The 22459-nt window shown below is 34.6% G+C and overlaps 1 protein-coding gene across 2 annotated transcripts in view; it reads left to right on the forward strand.

The window, feature by feature from the left end:
* LOC150104404 (poly(ADP-ribose) glycohydrolase-like) overlaps positions 1 to 22459 on the forward strand; it is a 351154-nt gene that overhangs the window by 24408 nt on the left and 304287 nt on the right. For both annotated transcript variants that reach the window (XM_090396352.1, XM_090396353.1), the window contains exon 2: positions 5304 to 5391. In XM_090396352.1, coding sequence (XP_090252478.1) covers positions 5304 to 5391 — 88 coding nt within the window. The remainder of the gene's footprint in view (positions 1 to 5303; positions 5392 to 22459) is intronic.

Below are 22459 nucleotides of genomic sequence, written 5' to 3' on the forward strand. Positions count from 1 at the left end.
GTTTTCCACATTCCTTTAAAGGCTATGTGGAGGTCTCCTCTCAATTATACAGCTTTGACCCTTAAGCACCCCATCAGGATATTACATCCAAGCTTGCAGGAATGTCTGTTTTAGAGATTGAGATGTTCTTCAATTTATCAACGAAATGTTGTGAATTTTTTATGTAGGTGTCCGAATTATGGATGTGTGCCTTTAGGAGACTGGCGAGGTGTTTCAATAATAAGTATGTGGGAGAATTCCATCCACTATAGGGCGTAGAGGTATTCAATTTTTTGTGCACTTTGGGAGAGCCATATAGTCGCACCATTAATGGATGTAGTGACTTTAATCTTCATTTTGGGTCTTTTGGCCAGCTGTCCATATTACGTAACAAGTTGTTTGTTTCATTGTGATTTTTTCCTGTGGGGTCTGAATCTAATGCACGATAGGTAGATGTGTCAGAAAGTAAGTCCGTGATCTTTTTCATATAATCTGTGGTGTTTAAGACAACTGTAGAGTTACCTTTATCTGCTTTTAAGATGATAATTTTCCTATTTTTCTTCAAACTAAACATAGCTCTTTTTTCTAAAGGTGTAATATTTGGATTTGGAGCTCTTGAAGATGAAAGAATGATGGCATTTTGCAGTCTGAGATCATTTGCTATGGGTTCCGGTAATGACGAAACCACCTTTTCCATGTTACATATGATGTCCACTTTAGGAATGTGGTCTGGGGCAATAGCAAAATTGAACCCTTTCTTTAGTATACTAACTTCTGGTTTAGATAAAACATGGTCAGAGAAGTTAAAGATTACTTTGTTATCTGGCAGATGAGGTCTTGACTTATAACTGTTTTTTTTTTTTTTTTTTTCATAAAGCGCGTTGAATTTTTCAATTTGACTTTTTTTACTGATAGAAAAGGCCTTGTTAAAACTATTATTTATCATTTTGTTTAAAAAGTGACCATAGGTTTTGGTCTATATTGTTGGAGATGTCTTCGTATATTTGATAGCATGTCATATCTACTTTGCTTAATTCAAATCTAACATGTTGTATTCTCTAACATAAAAGTGCCAAGAATGTTTTGAAATATATTTGTTTAGCCCTTCTTGAATGGAACTTTTCTATCATAATTAAATTTAGAAATGATGTTGTATTTCCTGCATCATTTTAAGAAAGTAAGGTGGCTAATAAGTCTAGCTCTTTTACATTTGAGTTGCTCAAATCTGCGTACCTGATGCCTCATTTTTCCATGGAGACTATTCATAACGATTCTATATTAATTTAGACCATCTAGTGAATGCAAGAAATTAACATAAACTGGGTGGTATATTGGCTGAAGGATTTTAATTATTGATACTAAGTAAAAAAACACCTGTTTTTTTATAATATGGATGGACATATAGCCTTGCAGTTTATCGCAAACCAACCAACACAGGTCGATATTTGCACTTCACATCTTCGCACCTCATTTCTCAAAAACTGAGCATCGTACACATGCTCAAAAATAGGACCACTCACATTATAACAGAAGATAAAGATCAAAGATGAATTATCCCATATATCAAAAACCCTGATAGACAATGGTTATTCAAAAAAACTGATCCATAAGATACTTTTCTGCGACGCCCCCACAACAGCAATCTGAGGAAACACGTTACAAATCCACCATTGCCATTCCTGATGCTGGGACAGTTTCTAAAAACTTTGCTACACTCCTCAAGCCACATGAAATACGAGTGACTTTTAAACCTTTAAAGACTATCCGCCACTTTTTAAGATCTCTGAAAGACAGTTATGCCTTCTTCAAATATGCCAGTGTCTATAACATCCCCTGTTCATGTGGATTAAATTACATTGGTCAGACCTCAAGAAGTTTGGAAATAAGGAAAAGAGAACACGTCGGAAATGTAAACAACAACAGAGAAGATAACTCTGGGTTAACCCTTCATTTCTCGAGGACAAACCATACCATCGAATTGGACAAAAGTTCCATGTCCTATTTAGAAGAAGATTTCTGCTCCCAAAACATAAAAGAAACTGTAGCAGTCATCCATTCTAAACGCATCCTCAATAGAAATCAAGGATTAATTCTAGCTGATATTTGGAAGACCCTCATAAGATCATTAAGTATGCCAGAGTTAAATTTTGCTGCTAATTATGGAACGTTCCTTCATAACAACAGTTATCATATATGCTCCATGCATTCTTTTATACACCCTGACGAAGCCAAACAGCTAAGTTGCCGAAACTTGTTGGTGTTTTTTACTTAGTATCAATTATTAAAATTCTTCGGCAAATATACAACCCAGTTTATGTTATTTTCTTGCAACCTTCAAGATCCTTAAACCTGGTCAGTTTCTTTTAGCATTATCCCACCAATATTAATATGCCATTGGATATATTACACCAAAGTATATGACTTTACTAACATTAAACTGATAGTAATTTTCACGTCCACAATTCCAGCTTATTCAAATCTTCTGTAAATATCTCTGTAAATAAAATGTGAGCAAGTTACTCAAACATGATCTTCTCTTAGTAAACCCATGCTGTTCATTGCAAATTATAGATTCTCTGTTAACCCACCAACTTTTCCAAAATCTTCACCACTTCAGAGATGCTCATAAGGTGATAGACACATCAGTCTTTGCACCATCACCAGTCCTGTGCAGCAGGATTATCATACATATTTTCCACTACTGTAGAATCTTCCCTTCTGAGACCCAAATTATATAGCCATGTCAAAGTAACAGCCAGTTCAACTAACACTCTTTTGGCATCCATGCTGATATAAAATTAGTATCTGCTGTTGAATTCATATTCAGTTTGTTCAACAGCTCTATTACCTTCTCCTCATAAACCTGAGTTTCTTCACCCATTGAAGGGGTAGTAGCATGCTCAATGTTGCGCATTCATCAGATTAATAGCTTTTAGCAAAATGGTACTCATTAGTTGAACAATCTGTTCTGCATCTGCCACCTATATACCATTCACATTGATGAGAGTTATTCTTTCATATTAATTTTTTTTAATATTTTTTTTTAACATAACAATATAATTCTTTTGGGTTGTCTTTAGTTTGCAGAGCCAGTTTCTTTTCATACTCACACTTAGCTTTTCATTCAGTGGTTATACTATGCACTGGATCATGAAAAAGCCTCTGACTGATAGACTTTATTATTGAGTTGCTTGAAATCTTATGGTTTAACCTGTTCACCAGCTTTGAATAATATACCAAAAAAAAAAAAACCAGCTAACGCCTTTTTATTCCTGTATACGGGGAGTAGGCGAGGCCATTTAGCCCTATCTGACTTTTGGAGACTGAGTGGGCAGTTCAATCTCCACTGGTACCAATCAGAGATAGATGGCCCAAGGCTATCACTAATTAAGCGGTACTCAGTGAAGAGAGACGGCTCAAATGTGCCGCCATCTCGTGGTCCCTAACCCTAACACAATATATTTAATGTCTGAAATAATGTGGGTTCTACGGTCGATTTTCTTGAGTTTACAGGACGAAAAACCCGAGTTTCCGGGAGGAAAAACCTGCTTGCCCGTGCCAGAGATTAATAATATACATAAGACAATAATTGTTATACTCATAAACTTATATATATATATTTCAAAGATACTAAGAAATTTTATACTTGGTTTTAATCCTCTTCCAAAGTAAGCAAAACAAAGTTTTGCACATGAAATATATTCACGTCTGAGCTACTTGTATATAGAGGCATGACTTCATATCACTTTCCTTGGTATGCATCCCATAATGCAAAGCACACCCCCTTTCAGGCATGTATAATTCAGTGCATAATTGGAAGGGCCACTACCCAGACTGGTTTCGACCTTTATCGAGGTTACTTCAACCTTGGTATCTCTCCTGGGTCTGGCACCCACTGAAGAGACCTCAATAAAGGTCGAAACCGGTCTGGGGAGTGGCCTTTCCAATTATGCATTGAATTATACATGCCTGAAAGGGCATGTATAATTCAATGTAATTAGTAAAAATCTCTGGATGAGAGAAAGATGTAGAAAGTTTTTTACCTTTTTACCTTGGGTGTAATATATGTTAAAGATACCAAGAAATTTTATACTTGGTTTTAATCCTTTTCCCAAGTAAGCAAAACAAAGTTTGGTTGTGCGTGAATCAGGTCTAGGTAGTGGCCCTTCCAATTATGCATTGCATTATACACACCTGAAAGGAGGTGTGCTTTGCATTATGGGATACATACTAAGGCAAGTGATATGAAGTCATCGGCCTATATATACAAGTAGCTCAGACATGAATATATTTCATGCACAAAATTTTGTTTTGCTCACTTGGGAAAAGTAATAAAACCAAGTATAAAATTTCTTGGTATTTTTAATGTATATTACACTCAAGATAAAAAAACTTTCTACATGTTTCTCTCATCCAGAGATTTTTATTAAGAAGGTCAAGCATCTTTTGTCTACTTGTATATGAGATATATATGACTTCTGCATTCTTGGTTTCTCTCCCGGGTCTGGCTCCCGCTGAAGAGGCCTCAATAAAGGTGAAAACCGGTTTGTTTTGCTTACTTGGATTAAAGGATTAAAACGAAGAAATTTTATACTTGGCTTTAATCCTTTTTTACCTTGGCTATAACGATATTATAGCCAAGGTAACCCCCCCCCCTCCCCACACACACAGTGAAACATGTCGAGAAATGAAGAAAATATTAGTTAGGTATAGCCTTCCACACACAAAAAAAAGTTATCATGAAAGTTATCAAGAGGTATTTCACAGAGGCTTTCGAAATGCTATGCTATTACAATCAATAATTGCTTCAATAAAAAATTAAGGAATAAATTAAAGGACGTCCTGTCCTCTCTCATGAAACATTTGAACTGCATGGCAGCTTTCAGTGTATTATATGAATGATATTGTTACGTGCATATAATTCTTCAACTGTTTAACACTAACAGAATAAAATGATTAAATAGTTAAATAATTGTTAAACTACTTTGTTGTTTTATTCTGTTTATTCTGTAACTGTTGTTTAAATGTGGTAGTTTACTCTTATTTTAACACCTTAATTTTATATTTTTCTGCATAAGCATCCTACAAGGAATGTGAAACCTGGTAGAGCGAGCCGTTTTTTTTTTTTGTGTGTGTGTGTGTATGTTTCTGTTTGGCTAATTCCTGCACACCTTTGACAAAATTTAAACATCAAACAGAAATAGTGATGCCTTTGTTTGTATCTAATTTAGTCATTCTGAGGATTATACTCTGAATGGATGATCATTTTTTTCTAGTTAAAAATTATTTTTTTTTTAATAAAATTAATGTTAGCTCTCATATAGGTGGATCCATTGTCATGAATTGCATGGATGACGAACAGCTAAGAAAAGAGTCTCAAAGAGAACTTTTAGCTTCAGCAGCAGAAAAACGGTGAGTAAATAAATCTGTAAAAGTAATATGTTGTAATTGTTCAGTTTTCTGTTTTTGATATATGAATTTAGCATACACTTATACTAAATTCAGATAATTTTGAGTGAAACTGAAACGTTTGTATGGTTTGTTGAATTGATAAATGAAAAAAATAAGTTCTTTAACTGCTCTTTCTAAATATTTGAATGATGTAAACTGGATTTCTCTATTATTTTTTAAAATATTTTACCACTATCATTTCTTGCTATGTATCCTGAGAAGGAAGAGGAGCAGGGAGGTATGCAGGATATTGTGATGGTACGCAGGAAAGTTTACCTTATTGTTTTTAAAGTTTACCAGTGTCTCATCAAGTTATATTATTAGTATGTTGTTTTCAGGTCTTACGTGTTGCTTTATTATTTAATTACTATGCCACAGGTTCCACTAAAAATCACTCCAATAGTATGTTTTGCTAAGGTGTTTTATATTGAGTCTACCATGAAGTTCTGTCCTTCCAGACAACTTCACAATATGCTTTTCTGGATGAGTCAGTCAGCTGTTTCTTCAGATTTTGTCGCTTGGTTTCCTGTTTTCATTCTTACTTTTTCTACAGTAATATTGTTACTATTGGAGCTACCACATTTTGTTTTTAAAACTTTTGCACACATTTTTGTTTTCAGTGTTATATTTTTTTTTTATCCTACTCAGAACAATCACTTCCTATTTTAAATCATATTAAAACAGATTCAAATTCTCAAATCATCTCTATTCTTGTATCCTGAATCAGTACGATGATGATATCACTGTCAGCAATAAAATTTTTTGTGTTCTGTTAGGAATTTATACTCATATTTGTGTTGAAATGTGATGTTAGAAATGGATAGTTCATGTGATGATAATTCTAACTGCTACTGATTTGCAATTTCAGTGCAGGTTATATATTGCTGTGAATAATGTCTCAATGTAATTGCAGTGTTTCAAAGAGCTTTTTTTTTTTTCTTAGTGCCCTTACCATGCACTATTTCCAGAGTCCCAAAACTTAGATCCTTATGATATTCTCATAATTTCTTGATTATTTGTCTTAAAGTAAAAGTCTGGTTTAATGAATCCCTGTTTAGCATAATCCCTGGTTTTCTACCTCAAGTTTCTTTTCTACAGTTTTTCTTGGCCTCTTTTCAAGTATGCTTATATAAATCTTGCCTGTAATACTCATCATGTAGAGAAATTACTCTCTAATTCTCACACAACAGTTTTTGCTTTTTATAGGCAGTTAGTATGAGCTATACTCTGATCGTTCAGAATTCAAGTTTGACCTTTCAAGTGATGCTGGTTAGCCAGCACTTCTGTTCATATTGTTTAGTTATTTCAGTTGTCTTTCCACATTTCATGCATTTTAAAGAGCTTTATAGCCCAGTCATTAACAACAAGCCTGAGAATCTCATCTAGGACACAAACCTTTATAACTTTTCAGTTGAAGGAGAGGTTGATTTCATATGGAGGTAGCAGAGTTTTTTCCCCCTCTTGGAAATCGAGGGTATTCATTCCACAATCAGTCAAACTGGTCCTTTACATATGCACAAAAATCTATAGATGTGACATATATCCTCCTTAGAAGATGTACCAGAAAAATGGCAAGCCAACTGCATTACAAATACCTGTAAACCCTTAATTAGGGGACTGACTGTGATCTGGAAAAAGATTTTTTTTCTTTGCAATAATATGTTCTTCTGATTGCATTTCTCTTGAATAATTTTCACCATGCTTTGTTATTGATTGTCTAATTTGGCAGTCTTTCAAAGTAATTATTCCAGGCATCTACAAAATACTTGTTTTCAGTATATTATTATTATTATCACATGCACATCTCCATTGTGAAGTCTGAGGACTCATTGTGAGACACAAACTATTCACACAATATCTATTATATCTCTCCTTGAATCCATTAATAGAGAAGACATTCACAACTGACTCTGGCAACCCATTAAATTCATTCATCACTCTCCAAGCAAAAAATGTAGTCCTCACACCCTTCCAAACCACACTCATAACCAGTTTCCAGGGATAATCTCTTATCCTGTTCTCTTACCAACTGCTGATATATTTCCTCTGCATTAATCCTATAAAATTTGAGAACAGAAATGTTTCTATTATATCCCTCTTTTTTGTTATCAACCAACTTTTGCGACCCACAAACTCTCAATCTATCATCCACAGAATCTCAATCCACAGACCACTCACCATCTTTGTCACTCACCTCTAAACCCTCTCCATCACTTCCTCGTCCCCAAGAAACCCAGATCACTACACCTCAGGACAGTAATTCAGATATGTACATATCTAGACTTTATAAAGAGGACTGATCTTATCTCTTTGAACTGCCTTATCTCTGCTTATTAGCGTGTTCTTCAATAACTATTAATCCTATGAGCTATCCTTGACTACCTTAGCAATGTGCCTTGTATACTTGAACTTTCTATCTGCTACTACCCCCAAATCGTTGGCTTCATTAATTTCCTGGAGTATAGATACCTCAGTGTAGTATATAACTTGTAATTTTTTTGTTCATCAAAATGCATAACTTTGGTAAACTTTCCACATTAAATTGACATCCATTGTGCTTTACCATACTATCAGCCTATTTAAATCATCTTGCAAGCCCTCTGCATTACCTTGATTAACTGTTATCCTACCCAACTTTGCATTGTGCAAACAAATGAATATCTACATTTAAATTATTTCCTATATCATATACGTAAGAAATAAACTGCAATGGTCTAAATACAATGCTTTGGTCCCACAGAAGGTTCTACTAAGGTAGAGGTGGAGGAATTTTTTGATGCTTTAGAAAAAGTAACTGACACAATGAAAAATGAAAAGTTGGTCCTTGTTGGGGATCCAAATAGCAGAGTAGTAAATGATTGTCAGACATACAAAAATATTTTGGGAAAATTTGGAGAAAAGAGCAAAGCTAATAATAATGGCAAATACCTGTTGGATTTCTGCTCAGGACATGGACTGGTTATTACTAACACCATGTTCCAACATAAAAATGTGCACAAATTCACATGGAGAGAAGAGGCAAGGAATAAGAAAAGTCTCATTGACTATGTTATTGTTGATAGTGATGTTTTCTCCCTGGTGCAGGACACCAGAGTGTACAGACGATTTGAAATTGGAAGCAATCACCATTTAGTCTTGAGCAGGATAAAATTGAATTTCATATTGAAAAGAATAACATGTAAGAAAGTTGTAAAGCGAATAAAAGTTGAGCAGCTCTCAGATGTGAATTGTAGACTGAAATACACAAAGATTATTGAAGAAAAAATGAAAGAGTTTGAGAACAGGAATCAAACCTTGGAGATTCAGTGGCAAGCCTTGAAGAAAACTCTGATTGATTCAGTCAGAGAGGCATGTGGTGAGGTTGTCTGCAAGGATAGAAAAATCAGAACTCCATGGTGGACACAGGAAGTTAAACAGGCAGTGAAGGAAAAGAAGAAAGCACATCAATAGTTCCTGACAAATACGTCAGCTTGTGCTCTTAGAGAAAACAGAGACAAATGTAAGAAAACTAAAAACTGTGTAAAACTTGCTACACAATAGTCATGGGAGGACTTTGGCAAGAACAGAAAATAAATATCAAGAAGGTGGTAAGATATTCTGGAGGTTGTTGAAGAAGCTTAGAAATGGAGGAAAGAGTGCTGTAAAAGGAGTTAGAGATGATAAAGGTGACATGAAAACAGGAGAAAAAGATATCCTTGAAGTATGGAGTAATTACTTTGAAAAATTGCTAAATGAAACAACCAGTGATAGCACAGTGGTAAAAAACACTCAACAGGCATACAGTCAGGAATACATATCCATACTTGAAGTAGAAAAAGCCATCAAAGGCTTGAAATGTGGAAAGGCAGCAGGAGTAGATGATATTTGACCAGAAATGCTGAAATATGGTGGTATTAAAGTCTTACAGTGGCTGCACTGCATAGTTCAGAAAGCCTGGACAGAGGGATGAATTCCTGATGATTGGAGTAGAGCTCTAATAGTACCCATATATAAAAAGGGAAATAAATCTGAATGTGAGAATTACAGAAGTATTTCCCTACTGAGTGTTCCTAGCAAGATCTATGCAAGTATACTTGAGAAGCGGTTGAGAAGAATTGTGGAAGGAAAGCTTGGTGAAGAACAAGCTGGATTCAGGCCAAATAGAGGCTGTCAGGATTAGATCTTCGTTTTACAACAAATAGTTGAGAAATCATGGGAATATAACAAAGATCTCTGTATTTAAGTTTTGTTGATCTGGAAAAGGCATATGACAAGGTGCCAAGTGAGAAGCTATTCAATATGCTACAGTTCTATGGTGTCAATGGCACATTATTTCAAGCAATACTTAGTCTTTATTTGAGTTGTAAGTCAGTAGTTAGAATTGAAGGAAGTACAGGAAGATGGTTTAATGTTAAATCTGGTGTGAGACAAGGATGTACATTATCCCCTCTGTTATTCATTATCTATATGGATCACATTATGAAGGAAAGTGGTATTAAACATGATATCAGAATTGGAGATGTTAATGTCAGCTCTTTGTTTTATGCGGACGATGTTATACTTGTAAATAAATCCGCTACAAGTTTACAAGATTCCCTGACTAAATTGAATTACTGTTGTAATAGATATGGTATGAAGGTCAGCATTAAAAAGACAAAGACAATGAAAATAGGTAGAATTATTGAAAATGTCAACTGCGTCGTGAATGGGGAACCTGTGGAACAAGTAAAACATTTCAGCTACTTAGGCACGATTTTTAGTGAAGATGGTAAATTAAATATGGAAATAGACAACAGAATCAACAAAGCTGGTATGGTAGGCAGTCAATTGAATAAATTCATATGGAATAAGAAAGAAATTAGTCGGAACACTAAATTAGCTGTATACAAGACAGTGTTCAAACCAATTTTAACTTATATATCTGATAGCTGGGTCAGAAGTAAAACACTTGACCAAAGACTAGAGACCGCAGATATGAGAGTCCTGAGAAAGATTATAGGTGTGAACAGATTGCCATCAATGGCAATATCATATTAAAAAAGAGTATATTAGGAAAGAACTTGAAATTGTCGGCATCCAGGAATGCGTTAACAGAGCTGATCTCGGGTGGTATGGTCACTTAAACAGAATGGGCTTGGAAAGATTAGCAAAGCAAGTGTTCTCTGCCAGGTTGGAAGGAAAACTACCCAGAGGAAGGGGAAGATATAGGTGTATTGATACGGTACAAAGTGCCTTAGACGATAGAAATATAAGATCTGACGATGTTGGAGTCTTGACAAGTAACAGACTGATTTGGAGGAAAATTGTAGATAAGAAGTTAGTAATGACGTAAATTTTTCATGTAGGGAGTTACATAAGTTGATAGCCGGAGAAGTGGTAATGAGTAGAATGCATCAAATTAAAATTAATTTAATCTAATTAAAAATTTAATCTATCCATGAGTTCCAGGATATCAGGATGTGAGTTTTTATCCCTTTGGACTGAGGGAACTGCCTATAAATATTAATACATAATTATAAATGTAATATATTTATTCTTTTTATTTTTTGATTTTTGGATGATACGTGTCCTGAGGCTATCCCGAAAGCCAACACAATTTTACTCCCGTCATATTCTGCCCAGAATACTTATCCTTATGTCGAGAATACATTTTTTTTTTTCACATTTTAATGGAGAAAAAAATAAAGAATAAAATAATATGCTTATGATCCACGTTGCTGCCGTCATTAAAAATTTCAAAATTCAGTGTGGGAAACTGCCAATTTTATTCATATAATGCATTATATTTATTATTATACTTATTTAAGGTATTATACCTATAATTACACTTATTTAATGTAATATGTTTATTATATTCTTATATAGGTTTAAATATAGAGTTAATTACACCTGTTATTTTTAAATATTTTGCAATTTTTACATTTATATTTTTTTCATTTTCATATGTGATCATACATCCTAGGTAGTAAAATGAATTCACTTGTTCTAAGATCTTGTTATCTATTACATTTTAGATCTTACTGGATCTCGTCCTTTAAACGCCATACTTTTTGAATTTTTTCTGTTGATATTATCATACCAAATGTTTTTTCAAAGTCAATAAATGCAATATGTGTTTCTAAATTGTATTCTCGTCTTTTCTCTGTTATTAATTTTAGGAAAAAGGCTGGTTCTATACATGGCCGTCCTTTTCTAAATCCATTCGGTACTTCTAAAATAAAGTTTTCAGAATATTATTAATTGGTTATTTAAAATTCTGCTATATATTTTGTAACAGGAATTTAGTATACCGAAACCTCTACAGTTTTTATGTCATCTCTACTGCCTTTTTTAAAGATAGGAATCACAATTGCTTTTTTCCGTTCTTTTGGGGGCTACCAGTTTTATAAATTTCATTTAAAAAAATAGGATTCTTTCTTTGAATCTTGTTCGTGCATATTTATATAGATCTGAACCTCCAGGTGATTTTCCGTTTCTTGTTTCTTTCAGGCTGATTTCTAATTCTTCTTTAGTTTTTTTCTAATTCTCCTTTGCATTAAATGTTTGCCAGTTGTCTTTTTTAAATATTTATCTGTCCACAATTCTGTGAAGAAATTTAGAAATTCTTCTAATTTAAATTCGATGTTTAATTTTATGTTTTCTTTAGTGTCTGTTTAGGTATTTCAAAATCTTATTTTATATAAATCATGTTTTAAATTAGAAACGAATTTGTTCCATGATTCTCTCATTTTCTGGCTTCTCTTTTAGCTATGGCTTTTATTCATTTATATTCTATTTCACCTTCTAATCTTTTACTGCTTAACCATTTATGATGGGCGTCTATTTTCATTTTGATTATTTCTTTGACTGTGTCATCATCCCACATTAAAATAAAATTAAGATTACCACCTAAATGGCTACAAATAACAAGAACAGAAAGAAAATTGAAACATTTGTTTATAAAACTAGAGTATTGAATGACACAAATGTACAATGGCTATATGAACAAAGAATTAACCAATATCTAGATAAAATTAAAAAAATGAAGAAATAGAAATAGAATCTTGAGGGTACATGTCAGGAATTTGATGATGATGTGGTCTAAATACAGAGCCGTGCTACATGCCACTTGTCACGTGGTTTTCCTGAATTTTTTCTCCATATACTACTTTTTGATATTTGTTCATCACTGAACTTTACATCCATTTCACCAGTCTCATATCATCCCTGTTTTTTCTAGTTTGCATAACAGAATTCCATGTCATATCTTGTCATGCACATTTGCAAAATCGAGCAGTATCCATTGTATATCCATTTCCTTTACCAACTCATCTGTCATTTTATTGTAAAAAATTAGTAAATGACTATGGCATGAATATCTCCTCACAGAGCAATACTATCCCTCATAGAGTATTTTTATTATCCACCCATTTCTGATTTCTCTTTCTGAACAATTTTTCAAGTGCTTTACCCGCCTAAGATACTGATTGGTCTAAAATTTGCTACCACAGACTTAGATCCTCCTTCATGCAAAGGAATTATTTTGGGACTTTGCCAGAGCTGAGATTCAAATTAAACAACCTGGTGAAAAGCTAGTTCCCTTGCACATTATCTTGAAATGCAAACTGATATTCCATCTAATTCCATAGCTGTGTTTGCAATTGAGATTCTGAAATATCCTAAGTACCTCCAATTCATCAACCATTGTTCTCACATCCAACTCAGTCACATCTCAATCTCTGTCACCTCTGCCACAGTAATATCCTCACTTGGGTGATATATCCTTGCAAAGTGGTCATCAGTAGCGCAGCTGTTTCATCTGCCTCCATCATCTCTATATCACATAGTCCTGATCTCAACTCTATTGAACTGAACATCTGTGGGATGCAGTGTCAGGTGAGCTCAAGGGATGCCTGCCTGACAACAGTACATGACCTCATTACATTTCTACAGGAAGAATGGTCCAAAATTTCCATTGATTACTATCTTGTACATCTGGAAAATATACCCTGTAGGATTGCTGCAGTCATTGCAGTGAAAGGAGATACTACATCTTATTAAGGTGGGCTCATGGCTGTTTTTATTTTATTTTTCTAGCTGCATCAGACTAACTATCTTTGTTCTCCTCTGAGTCTTTTTCCTGCCATTTTTCTTTAAACATTTATTTTGCAAACCTTTCATCTCCTGGTTTGTTTAAGTGATCATGTTATCTCTGATTAGCTTTGCTTACACATTCTTGAATATTAATAATTCCAGGTTCTTTTCTGATATCTTCATTTTTAATATGGTTCTTCAATTAAGGTTATTTGTTCACTCTCATTATTTTGTTCTCATATCTATAGTCTTCAATCTTTGACTGCTTTGTTTCAAGGCATATACCCATATGTTAATATCGGACATTGTCTTCTTATCCTACTGTACTGCAAGTTTTATCCCCCCCCCACCCAATTTCTGTCATATATGTATTTATTCATTTAGTTTCTTACTATATCAGCCTTATTTATTCTGTTACCATTTTCTATGTTTAATATGCCATCTTCACTAAACTATGCATAAATACTTAAAATATTGCTTGTTTTATAGTTTCACTCTGAGTATCGCCTCTATTTCTGTACTTATTTTCGACATTCATCTTTTTATTGCTGATTTTCATACAAAATTTGTCACAAAAGTTACTTAATTTGACTTAAGAATTCAGAAGATTTATTTAAAATGATAATGTCACTGCATAGAGTAAAGAAATAAACTTAGCTCCCATGAAGTTGCTTAAGGGATACAGATAGATAAATAAGAGAAAACATTCCCATTTCCCTTTATGGTCTGTGGAGAACTAACCAAGTCTTCTCTATACTCCTTAAAAGGAAATGAATGAAAAAGGATGGGATGGCAATTAGCTCTTATCTAAACTGTCTGTATTAGCTTAAACCAAAAATAGAGAAGACATTGATACAAAAAAGTAAAATATCATGCTAGATAGGACATTGCTCAGTTAAATAAGGCCATTCTGTTTGTTGGGAACCAGGGTGAATAGAGAAAAGTCAGCTAATGGAAAAAGCTCCAACTCAGTATTAGCATAATTAAAGATCGGCACCATCAGTATAAGAAATAGCAACGCAAAAGAATTAGAAAAGTATCACACTGACATAATTGGTGTTGCCAAAATAAAGAAGACAAAAACAGGGTGAGATTCTAAATAACTACAAGACATTAGGCAAAAATAAGACTTAATTGTGCCTGTATATTCCCTTAGAAGGCTCTGATAAAGAAGAAGCAGAGGAAGTTTCTGAGTCATTAGAGAAGGCAGTGTTAAATTGTGAATGAAGATATTTATAATTAATAATACTTCATTCATAATTAACAAGACCTACCATATCATAAGCAGGATTTATTTAAATTTATTTTGTTAGTCTCTTGCTTATAAAATGTTATTCATGAATTCCTTTTTAGTTTTGTTAATTTTATTTATGTAATTTTTAAATATATTATAGACATGAAACGCCTCTATATTAAAGTGTCATTTATTTTATTTGCTTTATTCTTTTAATAATAATATTAGAAACTGTAATGTATGTAATTTTAATATATCCAGAAGATTCTTTGTAATATCATTTCATTGGTTGTTGTGAGAAAACCTGCAAATTTCTCCTAGCACGTGTTGGAGCATGAATTCCAATTCACGTATTAACCTATTTCTAGCACTATTTCACTCTTAGGGAAAAACAAGTTTGATGTGAGCCTAACCGGTGAGAACCATTTATTGGCGGGAAAAAGGAAGGAGTGGATACGAAAATGAAAGTAAAGACAGAATCGAATAGGGGAGTATAGAGAACGGTAGCTGGAGACTAGAGAGGAATTTTGACAGGCCAAAAACGGAATTTAAAGGACCGGGAATCACTTTGCAATTTAACTTACCTTTTTCTGAGTTGGATTTTTACCAAAACTTCTTAACGCCTAAGAGTGAAATAGTGCTAGAAATAGGTTAATAAGTATAAGAAAAAGAAGCAATAGGTGGATAATTTAAACCAAGTGCATAAAGGTTATATTCTTCCGAGTCTATAAATCAGTTGCGGAAATGGAAGATTCTTTTGAGTTTGTGTTACTACAAAGTAAAAGTCAGCAAGGACTTTAAAAATGTTGTTCGATCTCCTTAAGATGTGATGAAGCTATATTCTGGTAAGATTACCTATACTATACTTAGTGAGAAGTAACGAAAATTAATTCTGCCGAAAGTAAATTGTTTCTAGTTGTTGCATTCAGCGAGTCAAGATTTAATGTGTGATGTGCTAAGAATTTTCCCTCTTTAAGTGACAAGTGCTATTTTATTGAATTAAGTGTTCATCGACTGAACGAGAATATTGAGAAGCATATTTGTTGTAATTTAGGAATCTCAAACTTACAAGAACTAATTTTGATTAACTGAGCTTAGAGAATTACAAATAAATGTCTGATGTTTCACGAGTTGTATTCTTTCTGAATATCTTGAACTGATTTGATATTTAAGTGTTTTGAGATGTAACCTTGATCAGAGTAAGGTTATGATAGAAGTTCTCTGTAATAAGAAGAATAAGATCTGTTAAATATAATCTTTAATTATAAAGTTTAAGCTCAGCTGAGTAGTATACTAGAATCTTAATGAGAGCTTTATATTTGTTTAATTATAATGTCCCTGTTGGAATACTGTGTTATGATGTAATTTATGTGATACTGCATTAAATAATTTTATTTGAATTGAATCTTGTATTTGCCTGATTGTTTTCATTGCACCGCTTATTAAAATAATACAAATCTTAGCGTGAACCCTATGTAGTAAGAATAAAAACCTCAGCCTAAAATCAGCTTATGATAACCTAATACAGTTGGAGGTTGATTTATCTAAATTGCTCTTGCAATTCAGAATATGGAGTGGGGCAGTATAATTTTCTTCATATTCGATTGATATATCAGCCTACAACTAGTTAAATACTAAAGAGAGAGAATTGTAAGACGATAAAACGTGATTAAGAAGAAGTTATGATCCAACATCAGATAACATAAAGACAAATGGAAAGTTGGTCCTTGTTGGAGATCTAACATAAAAATATGTTTACCCACAATCAATTCCATTAGTCTTTTCATGTCTCCAAACAGAAGTTCTTCAGGGTCGGGCAGCAAAATGAGGTAAACAGCTTCCACAAGGTTTAGCTTCTGTCACTCAGTGTTTTTCACCAGTCCTATCATATCATAGGCGCAACCCATGGTGTACTTCAAAACATGTCTTTTTCATTTCTTCAGCCTGACTACTGTAGACTTTTCTAATTGCTGTTCATTGGCATATATAATCACAATTGGCAAAAATTGGCAAAAATACACATATATTCTCAAAATAAATGACATCTGAAATGCTGTTAATTCTGTGTACTCGGCATAAAAGATGAATATGATTTCTGTGTCCAACTGATCTCCTTTTATAGACTACAAAATTTGTATATCATGTATTCACTTTCATTTTCCTTTTCCTTGTGTGTGTAAGTCCTATCTATGAAAGGCACTTTGAGTACAGTTTACATGTTAATGCTAGGAGTTAGATATTCTGGAAACCCTGCTGACCATACATTAACCTTTTCAAGTCATATCAGCCTTCCAGTAAGCAGAGTTGTGATGGTCTCATTCTGAGTGATGAAATTCATCTTATATCCCAGTTAAAGACATTCACAAAACATTCTTGTCATTGATGGGATTCAAATCCACAGTTGGTTGGGTGGAAAACAGATATGCTAACCACTTAGCCAACTGGGATTGTCATTGGAGATGTGTCCCCTTATCTTCTTGTCATTTGGTGTAGTCAGCTGCTTACAGTATTAAATGGCAATTTGTTGATTGCTACACCAAACAATCTTTTATTGTTTGGTTGTTATCATCAGATCTTCATGAAGTCAAAAGACTCATTGTGGGCAATTTCACTGTCACATACATAGCTCATCATACTGTGCCTTAAATTCTTTCACTATCTCACTACTTACCACACTCCCAGGCAGTGTATTCCAGTCACATCCCACTCTTCATGCAAAAAACCTGTTTGTCACTTTATATAGCATCCAGGGTTGGCTTCTTTTTGTCTCTCCCCATTGTCATATTCTATGAAAAATCTTTCACGTTAATCTAGTAATAACTCCTTATAACCTGTCTCCTCTTCCTCCTATCTACTAGTCTCTGCAAATTTTGTTTCATCAGTCTGTCTTCATACCCCATCATCCAGAGACCAAAACCCACATTAGTCAATTGTGTTGAGATCCCTTCTATTATCTCCTCATTCTTTTTAAAAACCAGATGACCAAATCTATGTACAGTAATCCATATGTAGTTGGATCTTATAAAGTTGAATCATAACAGACTTACTTCTACCTATCAATGTCCTCCACGTTATTGCCAAAATCTGCTGTAACCTCACAATTTTAGTGATGTGTCCCTGAAATTTTAGGTCCTTATCAACCTCCACCCCGAGATCCCTCAATTCTTCCACATCCCCAAAAATATCCCCACCAATTGTATACTCCATTCTATCTCTGCTTCTTAAATTTTAAAACCTTACACTTTGCAGCATTGAATGGGCAGACCACTAAATTGCCCGTTCATCCATCTAATCAAGTCCTCTTGTAAAGCTACATCTGCTTTGCTCCTCAGTCAACTTTGCATCATCTGCAAACAACTTCTTATCAGCATTCAAATCTATCCCATTATCATTACCATAGAAGTTAAACAGCATCAACCCACAAACAGGCCCTTGGAGCACATTGATGATACCTATCAGACGGCCAGTATCCAATCCAGCACACTAATTTACTGTCTGTTCCAGTTTATCCCCATCTGTTTTAATTTAATTACCAGTCACAACATTCTATCAATGGTCTTTGTCTAATGCATTTGTCACCTTGTTATATTAAGTAAGTTGATTATTAACACATGATTTTCCTTTACTAAACCCATGCTGATCATCAAAGAGGATGCTAATCTTTGATAAATCTCTGAAAATTCTGAAAAATCTCTGATAAAATTTTTTTATTAGTTTGCTTCTGGATCTTGGTTTTCACTATTCTCTAACCTTATTCCTGTCACTTCACTTATGAAGCAGAACAATTTTTCCTCTTTCCCACTCTTTTGAAACTAATGTTAAAAAAGTACATCAAAGCTGTTAATAACTCTGTGGACCATTTTCTCAAAACAAGCAGTGATATATCAAGTCATACAGCTTATTAACAGCACGTTTACTTAATTCCTCATATACCTCCTCCTCACTCACCTATCAGCACCTCCTCCCTTCCCACTGCACTCAAGTTCTGTATAATGTCATTCACAAGAATGAAATACCTTTATGAATTGCCCATTTAATATCTCAGCTATTCACCGCAATGGCTATTGTTCTGCTACCCAGGGAATTCTTGAAAGAATTCCCTGAGATGTTGTTTGGCCTCATTAGCTAACTGCTATTTACATTTCTTTTTTTGTTAATATTCTTACCAAGTGAGTTACCTTCCTTCCCTGTTCTTTGTACTCCTCATATAACTGAATATTACCACTTGTTGTGATGACTCCATAATGCGTTCTTCTTCCAGACTGCATGCATTGCCATTTCACGTTTTATCTTATTTAATCTCCTGGCCTTTGGGATACATTCAGGATTACCTCTCTCAGATACTTCTTGAGTAGAGCCTAAGCAGCATTAATTTTCTTTCCATCCAATTCCTTATTCCCATGATGTAGCTGTAAGCTACCTCCTGAACTGTTTATAATCACCAGCCTTATAGTTCCACATATAACCCTTCCTCACAGCAGTCCTCATATGGGTGGCAACTACTTGTGTCAATCACTTCATGATCACTCTCACCAGGAGGAAAATTTAACATTCCATTTATAATAGCATCCTCTGATGATATGTACAGATGCAAGTTTGCTTCTGTACATATCATCCTGAGGACCAAGGATGCTATTTATAATAGCATCCTTGGTCCTCATGTAGCCTCTGTTATCTTCTGCCTAAGGTTGGTAAGTCTCTTGCATAAACTCGAGAAATTCATTCTCTGCCTCCAGATGCCATTTCTTCGTTCAGTCTATTTGCCTATACATTTCCTTCTCATTGCCCTCCACATTGTCAGGTCTGTAGTACAACCCAACTAATATTTCATCCTACCCATCTCGCACCATACAATTTCAAAATCACTGCCACTATTTGCATCCGTATCTTGGATGACCATAATCTAACATAAAAAGCACTTCCTCTTTCTGTTTTATCTGTCTTCATGACCCTCCCCCATCTCTATTTCTCTCAGGATGTCATCCTCATCCAACCATTATTTCAACAATTTTTGGCCATATGAACTCTTTGAATGCAAGAATTTTATTCTCCTTATTTTGGATACTTCCAATATTTGTAAACAAACGTCATTTCTGATTCTATAACAAGCCCCACCAGCAGTACTTCTTGGTTGTGATTCTTACATATCTTCCTTGTCGATTATTTCCCTGTCCACCCTGACTCTTCTGTTTCTTTACCTGTCTTCTGTTCTGCTCACATATTTTCTTCACTCTGCCTGCCTTTACTCATCTCTTTATTCACAAACTCTCCTACCCTACTGTCCTGCTCTTCTGCATCACCGCTTACTTCCTTAGATCTTTTATTCACTGCAGTCATTACTCTCCCTTCCAACAATAATCTCTCCGGTTGACTTGCACCAAAATTAATTAAATGCAGTTCATCTCTCTTATACAATTATATCTATTCCCCAATTTTTTTCCACACATTTTCAAAATGCACTCACCCCTCCTTACACAGATTCGCTTGGATACTGTTCCTGATCTTTGTTCACCACCTCAGCTTATCACTATCATATTTGGGCAACATGCTGACTACCTTCCTTACCACACTGTTATCTTTTACTCCCCTCAGTAACTTCTTGTTATCTATTATTCCTCACCAAATCATTGTTCCTATTACACTACCAACTTGATCTCTTAATCCTCATATCTAGTGCCTCAACACTTCCAGGAAAACAATTCTTGTGCATTTTCATTCATCCCACTTTTAGCAATTGAATCTCATGCTGAGCCACTCCTCAATCATTTTTTACCTCTTTAACATGGCCATTCTTCATTTCATTCTTCCTCACTCTTTCATGCATATATGGAATTCTCAGTTCAGTTATGCTTCATCTCTTCATGTCTTGAATAACTTTATATTTGATATTCATGCTTGCTACCTTATCAGTGAGTCACTCTTTCTCATTACCTTTTACTCCCACTGTCTTATCTATCTTTCTTTTCATTGTTCTTGGGCAGTTACTTTACTGTCGGTCTCATTCTCTCGCTATTAGTCTCATGTGCTATCTTATCTTGCATGCTATTGTTATAAAAGATGTGTTTTCCTACTACCCTGCTTTGTCTTTAATTTCTTTACTTAATATTTCTGAATGGATGACTGTCGGCATTTATTTATTTCTACTAGATTCTATGTACCCATGCTCTATAGTTTAACAAATTTATTTGTTTTACGACTGCACCGGTTAGACTATGTATTGAGTGTAAGATTATAAGATTTAAACTAAAGACAAAGCAGAAAATAACAAAGCAGATAGCAGATAATAAAATGAAAAGAATAACATGTAAGAAAGTTTGAAAGCAAATAAAAGTTGAGCAGCTCTCAGATGTGAACTGTAGACTAAAATACACAAAGAGTATTGAAGAAAAAATGAAAGAGTTTGAGAACAAATATCAAACCTTGGAGATTCAGTGGCAAGCCTTGAAGAAAACTCTGATTGATTCAGTCAGAGAGGCATGTGGCGAGGTTGTCTGCAAAGATAGAAAAATCAGAACTCCATGGTGGACACAGGAAGTTAAACAGGCAGTGAAGGAAAAGAAGAAAGCACATAAATAGTTCCTGACAAATAAGTCAGCTTGTGCTCTTAGAGAATACAGAGACAAATGTAAGAAAACTAAAAACTGTGTCAAACTTGCTAAACAATAGTCATGGGAGGACTTTGGCAAGAACATAGAAAATAAATATCAAGAAGGTGGTAAGATATTCTGGAGGTTGTTGAAGAATCTTAGAAATGGAGGAAAGAGTGCTGTAAAAAGAAACAGAGATGATAAATGTGACATGAAAACAGGAGAAAAAGATATCCTTGAAGCATGGAGTAATTACTTTGAAAAATTGCTAAATGAAACAACCAGTGATAGCACAGTGGTAAAAAACAAAAAACACCCCTGCTGCCTTTCCACTTGAAATGTGGAAAGTCAGCAGGAGTAGATGATATTCAACCAGAAATGCTGAAGTATGGTGGTATAAAAGTCTTACAGTGGCTGCACTGCATAGTTCAGAAGGCCTGGACAGAGGGACCAATTCCCGATGATTGGAGTAGAGTCCTCATAGTACCCATTATATAAAAAGGGAAATAAAATTGAATGTGAGAATTACAGAGGTATTGTTGAGTCTGATTGAAACTTGAATTAAAGTAATTTATGTTTCAAACGGACTTAAAATGAGACTTACACTTCGGAAATGAATATTGATATATCAGACTCACTAAGCATGTGTAAATTAACCAAATGTTATTAAAATGTTACTAAATCCTTCAATTTTAACTTGGTCTTATATTGTAAAGTTTTATGAATTATTAAGTTGCTTAAACCTTACTGTTTTGTAAGTACTTAACAAATGCTGGGAAGAGAGAGATAATCCTATTATGCAAAAATGGCCGAAGTCTATAACACGTGCAACAGAGTACAGGTATATCTTTTTGTAAGCATGCTACCCCCCCTCTCCTACACTCTGTAGACTGTGTAAGGATTCCGTGTGGGGCACTGTGTACTTGGTGACGTGGGATGACGCTAAAGATATTGGAAAGAGAGACTGATGACGTAGTATGAACGGTTGGCATGCAGTTTAAAAGGGCATGCAGCGCCAAAAACCAGCCTTGCTCCTGTTCTCTGGTTTCCGTGCTCGCAGCTGGTCTTGTAGGTTCTGGATCCCATGTGTCTGGCGGTCGTGCTGATGTGTGTGGAGCCTCCACGTTGTATCCCCTTCATTCGATGAGGTTTAGTG

The sequence above is a fragment of the Typopeltis vanoorti genome, chromosome 8 (assembly GCF_054136105.1).
Source record: "Typopeltis vanoorti isolate ZY-2024b chromosome 8, IOZ_Tvanoo_1.0, whole genome shotgun sequence".
In the NCBI taxonomy this organism is placed as follows: Eukaryota; Metazoa; Arthropoda; class Arachnida; order Uropygi; family Thelyphonidae; genus Typopeltis; species Typopeltis vanoorti.